Raw genomic sequence first — 13611 nt, forward strand, 5'->3', positions numbered from 1 at the left:
TGAACTGGTCATAAATACAATCAAATATTATTTCAATATTTCAACAATTGTGAATAAGGTGAAATATATTATTGCCAACTGAATATTCAGTTTGCCCTTTTCAAATAATAAAAAACTAATGATTCAATCGATTCCTTTCAATCAAAATGAGTACACATTCATTGATAAAAACTTCATCCGTCAAATGTTTTCTCTCTGCTCCTTGAAAGTTGTCAATCTTTGCCATAATATTTTTCCCTATAGATAATTATGTTTTCAAACTTTAATGTGTGGCAATATCACAATAGAGCTGAGTTCATAAACTCATACAGAATAAGATTGGAACTGTTATTTCGATTGTAAGTGATAGTTCACTGTTCACAGTAGTCGTTTTGTTTGATAAAATATTTAGGGATACACTATTAATCTTCTCTGTCACAGGTGTTACTTGCCTCACTTGCTATCCATGTGGTAGGGACGGCAGTGTAGCAAGCGAAACATGCCATTGGGCAGAGAACTGGTCAATGTGTGCTCCATCCAGGGTTCCTGCGTGTATATTTTGCATTCTTACCAGCCTGTCCTGAAAACAAAAGGAGTTTACTATATTTATAGAGGGCGTTGTATCACTCTATGTAAATCATCACTCAGAATTTCTTAAAAGTATCTATATTAAAAAATATAAGACGTTTGTTTGAATGATATTTTGCTGTACATTTTCTGTAAATGTAATATTCTCTTCTTTGGTCTAAATGAATCAATACTGCACTGGCCATGAGCGAAATTTACCAGTGTTCAATAGAAAGTACTATGAAAAGAGTACAAAAAATAAATAAATAATAAATATATATTTATAGAAAGGTCAACTCTTTCCGAGCTAATGCAATCATTGTAAGTGAGTTCAGTATCTTTCCGGAGCCATGCAGGTGTTTTCAGTATAATCATGAGTCTTGCATTGTTGAGAACTGTGCCTTCAGAAGTCAGTTTGCTTACACACATGTTTATCTTTACTCACTACAAATCACTGTTTATCTGCTTTGACATATATGCCAATCTGACAACGAGTTTTTGATATGCGTCCGATATCATCCTTGGTACGTCCATATTAGGTTTTGAGATTTGATTTGTTGTATTTAAATAGTAATGTGTGCATTGTCGGTTTTTGAATAACATTGAAATTTTCAGTGTTGTGGACTCTTTACTATAGATTTACAACTGAATTTGCAGTGTTTTAATACAGTGGAATTATCACCATTTACAGTTTGAGGGCTTTCTCTGGTTGATCTGTATAGAATTGTATTTTGCTGATACAAAAAAAAATCTAACAAATTTAGTATCTATTCAAAATCTGGAAAACTTTTTTAAAAGTATATTTAAGTGAGAGAAAATTTTATGCATTTCTTGGTATACATGACAATGTACCACTCTTTTTTCCCTTTTCCACAATCAGACTGTAAGATAACTCTGTTTTCTTTGGCATGTAAACATAGCCTGCCGATGTGATTGTTAGCTATAACAGTTGATGCATTTTTCCACTATCCAGATGTGTTTGTCTCGTTTCTACTTTTGAAAAATGTATGCATGTTCTACATAATGTTTTGCACTGCAAAGAATGATACTGTGTATTGCAACTTACGGCAGAAGAATAAGAAAATGAACTTATTTTCCCCCAAACTAGACTGAAAGATCCACCGCTAGAGGGCGCTCTCTATGCTGCCCTCGAGTGATGGATCTTTCAGTCTACTCCTAAACAAAAATATTGAAAATATCATCAAAAGTTACAGCTATTATACTTGATGTTACCGGTACCATTGTGGAAAAATTCTATGTAAAAATTTAAAAGAAAGTGAGTGAGTAAGGGCTGTCACATGAATGTAACCATCTACTTTGTATGTTTAACCATCTCATCAATCTGACCCCTTTTCCAAAAAGAAGTCTGTATGCTCACCATTAAAAACATTGGGGTTGGACTAAACCACTGGTGTTTGAGGGGTAAGTCCAGTTTGTTCAACTCTTCTTTTTGCAAATGATATCCTAAAACGCCCTACTTACAAACTCCACCGAGGAGTTTCTATGATTTCTTGAAGGAGAGGTTACAATTATAAAGAACAAATTAATCAAAATTTACATTCTGTAGAATTTTACAGCCAATCTGCATATTAATGTCAATGCCTTCTTCATTTATTGTTTCGTGCGTTGATGAGATTGCAATATTATAATGCCAAACAGTCAAACATCCCACCAAGCTCTCTACAAACAGAAGCTATGACATTTGTCTTAGGGTGATGAACATATTTGTGCCTCTGTGTGGAATAACAGTGCTGCTGATGAAAACTGGGTCTAATCTCCCTAGGCAAAATATAAAATAATATGTCTGCTTCCAGTAACCCGACTGACTCTGGACATTTTCTTGCATTTTGAAAATATTTAGAATTTCATGGCTCTCAGTCAACAAAGAATTTTTTTTTAATTTCCTGTGGCCCACCTACCCGGTACCCTCATTTTCAGACGCATGTTACTGGAAACATTTTTTTTTTCATTTAGCCCTATGAAAGCAATCATTAGCTTTGTTTGAAACTAGACCCCCTAGGATTGTGCTGATTAGTAATTTGTTCAGTTTGCACCCAGTGTTCTTCAGTTTTTGCAGAATATTGATGTAAATCAGTTCATCAAGGATTTGTTTGCTTGTTTGTATTTTCTTTGCTATTGCAATAAAGTCATTGCATTGCTGAAATGTTTGTCTGACTTTGTTTAATTAACATGGTTAGTAGACTACTTGACAGAAAGAAAAACACATGAAGCAACACATGTCTGTACAACAATGTGTTAAAGCATGTAATACTAGACTGTAAAGCATGGTTGTGTGTGGGCGCTCAGTATCTCCGCTCCCAGCGCCCTCACACGACTGTGCTTTACAGTCTACATGTAATACTTGACAGTGCAGTACTGAAACCATGTGTTAACATTGCCTCCCAAAAAGTGTGCCAATTCGTTTCTCAAGAAATTTAAAATTATGTTTAACCCTTTGAGTGCTGTAAATTTTTCCCACCAAAATTTGTGTAACATTTTTCTGATTTTTATAATTTTTCGTAATATTTTTGCTAATTTTGGACCAAGTTAGACATCGCATTTCATTAGCTACAGTTTTTTATCAAAATTTGGCAAAATGTGCAAAAAATTGATTTTCATATACTAGTATTTTATAAAGGCAACAAAAGTTGACTTTGGTGCTTAAAGGCCCATGCATGAGCTGCAACTTCAAAATTTGTCAAACCTCAAGGTACCTCCAACTTCCTCACAAATTCATTGCAATCTGCAAATTTGCAAATCTGCAAATATAGTCATCAACTATGCCTCAACTATGCCTCAACTTTTGCTTGTGGCAGAATAGGCAAGACATTGAACACATTTTGTTCATTTTAAATTTCCCACCATTTCAAAATCTTGCCATGTGATGTGAAATACAGAGAATTTTTTGTCAAAGTGGAGTGAATCCCCTTTCCGTCCTTTCAATGGGTTGCAGCATGTTGTATTTGTAAAGATTCAAATATGTACATGCACCATTTACGCTGTTATCATGTGTTGTATGGAGGCGCCCATATTTGGGTGCAGCACCCGTTTATTATTTTTCTCACTGAAACCTCCCCATGCAGTTCCACTCAGTAGATAAATTATACTTGGGTAAACATATCTTAGTAAGAACATTTCTATGAACTAATGTTAATCTAAATATAAAACACGAAATAATGCGAAAAGTTGCAGCTCATGTGCCTTTAAAGGATCAGTGTTGCTCAGAAGTATAAAAAAAATTGAATTATCCCTATCGGTTAAATCTAAAGTATTTCAGAATTCATTAACAACACATACTTCCAATTTAACAAACTGTTCATTGTTTAGAGTAAAACGTCATCCTATGACTAGCAAACTTGGCGTGCTTGTGCGTGTACATATTACGTACGAAGGAAGGGTATGGTTGGTGAATAGTTTCTTCCCCGCAAACCGAGAGCGCAAAGACAGAAACAAAAGAAGTCAATCAGTGTTTTGTGGTGGCGCTATCAGCTCAGCACAATATAATCAAGATGGCGGCACAAGGCACGATAGTTGTTTCCCGTTGACATGACAAACCCGTCATGTCAATAAACGCTTTTCTACATGAATCCTTCCGAAGGGAGGTTTTATTTCAAAGTTGACAACGTTTACTTCGAAGGTGAGTGAAATGTTTGAATCCCTGATCCTAAGAGCCTAATAGTTCAGTGGGTGGCGTTTAGCAGTTTTGCAGGCGTTTGCACAGCCAATTGTTTATCCACCGTCTATCGACCCTAGGTCAAGACATGTTATTAGCCTCCAGGTGATAATGTTGTTTATTGTTCTACTTCAAACGTATCTTTGCTGGTGAGTTCGAATTAGGACAGTAGTTTGCTTGCGGTTATGTATCGTCTTTTTCAATCTCGAGTGACAAAGAGCAATGGCATTCGGCCGCTTTTTCTCTGTTGTGTTGATGAACTTAGGCGTTTATCGATCGTTTCCAAGTGTGAACGACAACTCGTTGCGGGATAAGCGTGAGACTTTACAAATCACTGCATCCGGTCACAAACCAAAACACGCTCCTCATTATCCGTATTAACGTTACAATAGCGATGTTCAAGTTCAAGTTGTCGATGCTTTTACACGCTATTGTGTCGGCTTCAGCCTGATGACGTCATTTCAGTGAGGTGTGATTCACTTCCGTTGTAAACTTCCTGTTGTAGTCTGCAACAACCGTTAAAGTTCGAACAAGGTGATACTCGGTGTGTTACTGCAAGACTCCCCGTTTTAAAAAGCGTGCTTTTGTAGCGTCAGTTGCAACGAACTGTAGCGCTCTCTCGTGGATTGTAGGGATCACAAAGTGTCTATGAGAAGTTACCAGTGATTCGGAGAGGAACTTGTAAAGATTTCGCAAGGTTTTGCATTCAGCCATGCCCGAGGATGAACACGCTTCAACTGTTGTGAATTCTGATGATGCGTTTTATTTCAGCGTTGACAATGTCCACTTTGAAGGTAGGATTGTGCAGAGTTAAATTCTCACGGCCACCACAGACCTGCTTCACCGTCTCTCCAACAGACATAGATACTGTAGGGCACGTTGTACATGGGAGAGGTAGATTGGAGTCGCACCATAAACTCATGGACATTCTAGAATATTGAGGTGGAACATGATAGCAAGACTTGTAGCACTAAGTAGATTCACGGATAAATGCTGCTCTTTGATCATGGCATTGACGAGGTTGTGGTACGTCCTGGCTGCTCAGTAGCTCAAGGTTTTGCCTGGGTGTACTAGCTCTGCTTGGCAGGGCTGTATGTTACTGGCTATGGCAAGGTGTACGTAGCCCTGCCATGTAGAGCTAGCTACACTGTAGGCAAGACCTCGAGCTGCTGTACTGCAGCAAGGTACATCCATGCTGTGTCGTCTTCACATCAGAGATATTATCCATGCACACTCTAGAAATGATAATGAACATGAATTTCATTTTTTTTTTGGTCAAATGGTATATTGCCTGATTAATTTCATACCATAAGGGACATGCAGCTAGTGAAAATCTGATCATGTTGGACTATACTGTCATTACTTAGTTTCTAGATAACATTGAGTAGAGTTAGTAAAATCTGCCCTGAGAAAGAGTGCAAATAGTGCATGCTGTAGCTGTTCTACAGAAATTTTACTTCTTTTTCAGTTCATCAAAGGTCAAAATGTCTGTCAGGAAGATGCACACTATGAGGAAAAATCACAATCATAGACTGTAGTTTCTCTACTGTCTATATTACAATTCAGTACTAAATCAAGTAAATATGACTGATCAGCTGTTACAGAGTGTACAGGCTTTCGGATTCATTATGACTCTGTCCCTCCATCCATGGGGCCAACTACCAGGACATGGGGGATGGGGTCATGCAGGGGTTATGAAAGTAGACATTCAGAGCTCATTGCCAGAAAAGAACACGCATATGAAGAAAGAGTGGTTTGCACTGTGTTCTCTATGCCAGTGTGATCTGACATTGCATCTTAAGTGTTGTCTTTGATGTAATGTCATTGCACATGCATATTTTTTTTCAAAAAAATTCTGGATTGACTGTATAAAAGCATGCCAGAAAGTGGGAAATTTGATTAAATAAGAGTAGTCACAATTTAAAATGAGATTTGTTCAGTCAAATTTTCATGTTAATTATTTTCATTATTTCAGAACTGTATGACTGGGCTGATGCAAAACAAAAATGCCGAATGCACAGCGTGACGGGGAAGAAAGTTCGTCGACAGAGCAGTACTGCAGCGGGTCATTGCATCTCACTCAACGGTCAGAAGATTGCCATATTTCGTCATGGTGATAAGGTGTATGCAATCAATGAGAAGTGTCCACATGCAGGTATGGCAAAACTGAAACCATTTCACATTTCATATTGATACATGTATATATTGCAGGGGATCTCTTGTGCAAACTTTTAAATGATGGTATATTGAAACTGAGGTGCACCGACACAATAAATATACAGTGGTTTGCATTAAACCATCGGCAATTAGGAATTAGACATACAGTCTAAATTGAGGGGTTGCCCACATTGTCAGGCGCAATCATCGTCAAGCGCTTATATTGGCCAATCACAAAGAAATCAACTCTGCAAAAGTTGAAACATTGTGTGGAAGGAGGTCAAACATAGGCAAAATAACACCAGATCTGCTTAAACGACATTTGCAAATGAGGTTTTGGACAGTGAACGGGAGGTGTGTACATGTTTGTGTTGTTTTGACTGCATGTGACCTCCTTCCTGATGGTATTTCCATTTTGGAGAGTTGATTCTTTGTTATTGACTGATATTTGCCACCTAGACAATAATTACGCCTGACAGAGTAGGCAACTCCTCATCGTAGACAATATGTCTAGTTCTAGTATTGCCAGCAGTTCAATGCAAACCACAGTAAATCTGTATATAAAGCATGAAACCTTTGACAATTTTAAGTTTTTTTGTCTCACCTTAAATAACTACAAATTTATTTCAAACAGTTATCTAGATGTTATTTCATGTATTTCTAAACCTAAATAACACATATAATGCAGAATAATGCTCTCAGCATTTTAAAGTTAAAAAAACTTGCGTCAACAACATTTAATATATATATATATATATATATATATATATATATATATATATATATATATATATATATATATATATATATATATATATATATATATGTATATACATGGGATGGAATGGTTAGAGGTGACCCTGACTTGGAGGTACACATTCTGTTTTCTCCATGCCTAAAATGTATGAATTGTTGCACGATGACATATGTTCGGTATTTGTTCTGCCTTTCACAGGAGGACCCCTTCACATGGGGGACATCGAGGACATGCCTGGTAAATCACTGTGTGTGAAATGTCCCTGGCACAGTTGGCGGTTTGAACTGGATACTGGAAAAGTACAACATCCCAAAGACCGGGGAGTGACTGCAGTTGTGTACCCAACCAAAGTAGACACAGATGGAAATATTTACATCAGCTTTGAACAGTTTTCCCCACATTTCTTTCAGTCTGAAGATTTTTAAATCAGATTTATCGCCAAGAACGCTGTCAGTATTACAGGATGTCTGACTTGATATTCAGACCTTTTTAAAGGAAATAACTTCCCGTAATCGAGATGAAAACTATGAAATACGTTTATAAAGGGGCATTTTAAAGAATGAGTCTTTGTAGATGTTTTTACAAATTTTATATGAAACAAAATCATGAAACTAAATGCTTTGATCGAAGCATAGCCCCTGGGAAAAGATTGAAATTTAAACAACCATGTAATCCATGCTTCTTAAGCATGTTTCATCCTTTATACATTATGTAAATGTAAAAATGTTGATGAGACAGATGATATTACTGGTGATCACTTTCCATTTCACAAACACTCTTTAAGTACTATTTATACATACTCTTTAAGTACTATTTTGTGTTGACCGCCTAGGCTGCCTGGCCTCCATGTTTGAAATCAATCCTTGCCTAGGGGAACTTGGTAAATAAGTACAGCATACCCCCTAAGATTGTGCTTTTTGTACAGAATGTACTTCACCTTAGCGTTGTCCCATTGTTCTTCAGCTTTGACACTTGGTTATGAATAGATAAGGGATATTTATTGTTGAGAATTATTTTTCTCAGAGAGGTATTTTATGCTTTGCAACATAGCAAATATTCATGGTTGTGAGTTGGTGCATATATACAGAACTCCCTGAATCAGAACTCACAAGCATGTCTGGGAGATGTTTTTGTGTCGTGTGACTTTGTGAATGCTAAGCAAAGTTTTTTTTTTGTAAATATGTGTGCAGTGATAAAATATCTACATTATTTTGTTAGATTCCCTGCAGATACCTCCATAATCAGAAACCTCCCTAGTACAGATGGATTTTTAAGACAGAAAGTTCAATAGTTGATTCCCAGGAAACACTGCCATTGAAAAGAGTGTCTCAAATAAACAGATTTCATTTAAAATATTCAAGACATCTTAATATAATAATGTCCTGTTCAAAATGTGCTAAAATGACAATTTTATCCTAAGTCATATGAAAGTGCTTCCTCCAAATTAATACATAATACACTGCCTGCTTTATGAAGATATATTAAAACATTATTTTATCAAAAGCATTGACTTAACTGTATGCCTTTTTAAGTCTTTTTCTGAAGTTTGTCTTTTCATAAATTGTTTAAATTCTTGGATTTATATATTATATGTCTACGAAACAGACAAGGGTATTTCAAATGTCTATTTTACATGAATATTAATTTTTGATACACTATTTTATGTTTTACAAGGATACTTGCTCTTTACTCTGTTCACTGTGACTAAAATTACACCACTTTATATTGTCAGTTGACCCAGTTTTATCCTCAGGAATTTATTTTATGCTAATCACTGCCACACATGTAGCTTGTATGTTACAGTTACATAGAGTGTTTCAGTTTTAACCTTTTTAAAGTTTCATTTCCTTCTTCCAAACTCTGACAAAAATTTGCAGTCCAATATATGTTTTAATGCTCTATCTTAATGGAAGTACATTATAAAAAACCCGATTCTTACAGTGAAGACAAATTTCTTGCAATTGACAGTTGACTGAAATATCACTTTTGGTAAACTTACGGAATATTTAACCCTTTCAATACTGTTGTTATGTTTTCTTGGCTGTCCACAAATTATTCTTTGAATCATTGGAAAAATTGTAACATAACTTCGTGTGAAGAATGTAGAAAGTTTTTTGCGTAACTTGTTGAAGGTTTTCTCTGTACATACATGTAGAAATTAAAAGCCAATAGAAACATACAGTGTTATAAGGCTGTTCAAAAACAATTTGTGAATGTATTCTTATCTTATAGTAGTTTCACATGACTTGTATTATTTATTGTGTTGTTGTTGTTGTTCCTCAATCCTTGTTGCATATTCTCTGCTCCTATTTCTTAATCCTCAACTACCCGGTATTGTTGATTCTGTTTTCAGAGAAATTCTTTATATTCAGAAATTAGAGCCACAGTGATATTGATTTGTATAAAATATGGCCAAATGGAAAACATTTTATTCCCTGTAGCCCAACCCTACCCACATTGCCTTGAAATGTATGCCTTTCTTCCAAAAACGTTTGCATAAAAAAGTTGGAAAAAATGTTAAAAATGTTCAACCACACCACCATACATCCCAGAGAGTGGCCATGCTATCAAAATGTACAGGTATGGTGTTGAAAAGAAATCTCTGACAAGTTAAAGAATGGTAATGATCAATCAAGAGCATTGGAATTATTTTAATCAAGACAATTTTTTGTAATGTTACTGCCATTCTATTTGCTGAAAATACCTTGCAAGGAATACAATAAAACATAGAAGAGTTTGCATTCCATATGTTATGTGTCCCCACAGTTATTTGCGCACCGTGAGCTGATTAGAATTAGTTAGTCCAAAGCAAGTAAGTTCAGAAAATGAATGAGCTATTACACTTTACTGTGTCAGTAGACAGCGTTTAGTGTTAGAACACGATGACTAATAATTTATCCAATATCTGTGCAAATGTGTCCAGGCAGAGAATTTCCAATTTAAAGCTCCATATAAAAGCTGTTTCTTTTGACTATTTTTTCAGAAGTTTTATTTTGTGGTTTCCCTACACTTTCTGCATTGAATCCCTACACTGTAATTTAATGCCAAGTATTTAGCATATCAACACAACCTATATGAACATAATCTACATTGTTATTGTTGAACATTAAATTGAAGTCCGCACATTTGTAAACGATAAACAATGATCCCTACACACATAAAGCTGTGTTGACAAAAAGAATACTCAAAATTTCAGCATGACAAATGGATTAGAGTCAGACACAGTAGTTGATATACAGAAGCAGAATACTGAAAAACTTGCCACAAGTTACAGCTTATGTCCCTTTAAGATACTGGTAGATATTGATAAAATTGAAATATTCCTTGAAAGTTGCTGGCAAATTGTTTAACAATGCACTTAACATTATAGCAGGAAAATAATGACGATGTCTGCAAAAGACGTGCAACTTTATTTGCATTCTGTACATGTTTTCAAGTGATGACACCAGTATCTGCAATTTATTAAGAGGACGATTCTCTGTCAAACTTCAGTTGAATATAAAATGTTGTACAATCATTTCCATAATATTGTCTTCAATAAGGATCATAACATCTGACAGTGTGTAGCTATTCCCAATAATCATGATTCCAAGACAAGATTAAATCAAACAAATTTTAAGTGATAGTGTTGTGTGCGATGCTTTAATGTAGACAATCTCTGATAATTACGTTGTATAAAGTATATCTTGACAGTGTCGTATTGAAACCATCATAGCCATCATCATAACATATTCTTCATATTAGCACAAGGAATCCAGCGCATTTGATGAAACACGAATTTTCATTGTGATATTTAGCATTAAAGACAAGAAAAGTATTAAGTTAGATGCCACTTGTTGTCAGCTACAGGAATCACAATAGTGGTGACAAATCAAGTTTTCCTCATTGATTAAACTGGACCATCATTCTGTCAATAAAGCTGAAGCCAAAGGTTTTTATTATTGATTTTTTATTAGCTGTGTTGTGTGTACATTCCCTAGCCATTAATCAGGCTGTGAGGAGCCCAAAATCACTGGCGAGTGTCATGTACATAAATTTGACATCCATGTACTTATTAATTTGCACGAGGAAGAATTTAATTGTTACGCCATGAGGCAATTAGTTTCAGTTCGGTTTGTATTATACATTGTTATAGGTTATACATGCAACTGTAGGTATAGTGTTTAGATATGATGGTTAATGAATCAGAGATGGCTACTCTTTTAAATTATTCATTGCTTATCTAATGAATATTTATGTCAGTATACCTTAGTATCACTCATTCTTCCTGATGTCACCATAGGAAATCCTTGCAACAAGAATCATTTCATGTTGGTGCTATCAACGGTAACAGCTGTTCATAAAAAGGACTGTATCTCATATAGGCATAATTGGTACTGTCTGTTTAATAGTGGAGGGAATGGTGCTGATCCTGGGTGCTGATACTAACAAAAGGCACCAAGTACATGTATTGATTTATAATCAGGACAATGTTTTTGTCTGCTATCAAGCTGGTTTCCAATGAAACGAAATGAAATCTGCTCCTCAATTTGCACTACGTACGTAATACATTTCAACTGAACACTTCAAGTACATGATGTTCAGGTTGTTTGCCTGAGTCTGAAGTCAGTGGCTAGCTTACAAAAGGTTACAGTCATAAGGGCATTACCTTGTCAAACTTTGTTGAATTAATGGCTTGGGTGATTGAACTTTAACCCAGCTATCCCAAAAATCATTGCAAGTCGCTACTTATAGTCAAAACTTGCATCACGCGTACACAAGTACCGCAACAACAGCTACCGTATATAGGACCAACAAGAGGTAAGTTCAACGTGAAACGTTTTACAGTTTGACTTTTGAACTTAAGACGTTGCCCATCATTGTTGGTATGCTATGTATATCATTACCAAAATGTAATTTCATTCTATAGGATCGAAATACAAATGCTTCATTGAAAGTTAGTATGTGACATGTACAATCGAAGGCTGGGTTAATTACTAGAATGCACCGCAGGACAAGATATTTGGACTCTCAAACTTTTACAATATTCTTCTGGCCTACCACTTGTGGGAACTCATTTTGAAGCTTATAAAGTTATCACCAGCTTTACTTTTCAGAAGATGAGGAATTTTGTTTTCTTTTGCAGAGAAAACTTTGGGATGGTAGCCATTTTGAATTTCAAATGTTTAAGTAAATCTTTGGTAATGTTACTGTAGTGCTAAATTTGCACTGTGACCCCAGATTTTTAGCTCTCGTGTTCACTCACAGATGAGAATCAAATCTGGTACATAGATTCAGTTTGCAAATGGCAAGAACTAATTAGATTTTTGGTGGGTGTGGCTTCCATACTTGTCGCTCATTTGCATAAGTAATGATTTTAGAAAAGAAACGGATATACATTGAAAACAACTGCACAAAATCTTATGAGATTTTCTGCAAATGTTGACCACATCAGGATATATCAGTCTCGAAAGATATTAAGGGGTGACGTGAAAGAAAATTGCTAATTTGCATATTTGATGAACGTCCTAATTAGGGATGTATATCTGAATTGATCAAAATTGACGAAACTTGGTATGTATATTGAATATACTATGATTAATCATTATTACATTATTGAAAGTCATTAAGCATTTTCACTTCAGCCAACTTCCAATTTGCATATTTAATGAACTTTCCTAATTAGGGATATATATCTGAATTGGCTTGACCAAAGTTGACGAAACTTGCTATATACATTAAAGATATTATGATACAACATTACTGAAAGTCATTAAGCATTTTTACTTCAGCCAATTCCTAATTTGCATATTAAATAAACTTCCCTAATAAGGGATATACCTGATTGACGACCAAAGTTGATGAAACTTGCTATGTACATTGAAGATACTTTGATACAACATTCTTGAAAGTCATTTAGCATTTTTACTTCAGGCAATTCCTAATTTGCATATTTAATGAATTTTCCTAATTAGGGGTATACATCTTGATTGACATCACCAAAGTTGACGAAACTTGCTATGGACATTGAAGATACTATTATATAACATTATTGACTGTCTTTAAACATCTTCACTTTAGAAAATTCCTAATTTACATATTTAATGAATTTTCCCTTATTTAGGGATATATATCTGAATTGGCTTGACCAAAGTTGATGAAACTTGCTATGTACATTAAAGATACAATGATACATTGTTCAAAGTCATTAAGCATTTTCGCTTCAGCCAATTCCTAATTTGCCTATTTAATGAACTTTCCTAATTAGGGATATATACCTGGATTTACTTAATCAAAGTTGGTGAAACACACTATGTACATTGATGATACTAGGTTAAAACAATATTGAAAGTCATTTTGCATTTTCATGTCAGCCGATTTATAATTTGCACATCTAATGAGCTTTCAAAGTTTGGCATATATGGCTTGAAGGACTTGACTGAAGGCAATTACATTTGCTATATAAAGTGATACAATGACAGAAGGCAAAGAAATTTAG

At 35.2% G+C, this 13611-nt stretch overlaps 1 protein-coding gene across 2 annotated transcripts; it reads left to right on the plus strand.

Annotated features, from left to right (window-relative positions):
- Positions 1-4046: 4046 nt before the first annotated feature.
- On the plus strand, positions 4047-10637 carry LOC139137081 (Rieske domain-containing protein-like). Of its 2 annotated transcripts, none has more exons than XM_070705056.1 (3): positions 4047-4183; positions 6195-6374; positions 7332-10637. In XM_070705056.1, exons 1-3 carry the CDS (start codon positions 4129-4131, stop codon positions 7556-7558), a joined length of 462 nt encoding a protein of 153 aa, XP_070561157.1. In that variant the 5' UTR covers positions 4047-4128; the 3' UTR covers positions 7559-10637. The 2 variants fall into 2 exon arrangements, with proteins under 2 accessions (XP_070561157.1, XP_070561151.1); XM_070705050.1 differs by lacking the exon at positions 4047-4183 and adding an exon at positions 4685-5013 and having other exon boundaries at positions 7332-10095.
- Positions 10638-13611: the final 2974 nt, after the last annotated feature.

This window comes from Ptychodera flava, chromosome 1 (genome assembly GCF_041260155.1).
Source record: "Ptychodera flava strain L36383 chromosome 1, AS_Pfla_20210202, whole genome shotgun sequence".
NCBI classification, from domain to species: Eukaryota; Metazoa; Hemichordata; class Enteropneusta; family Ptychoderidae; genus Ptychodera; species Ptychodera flava.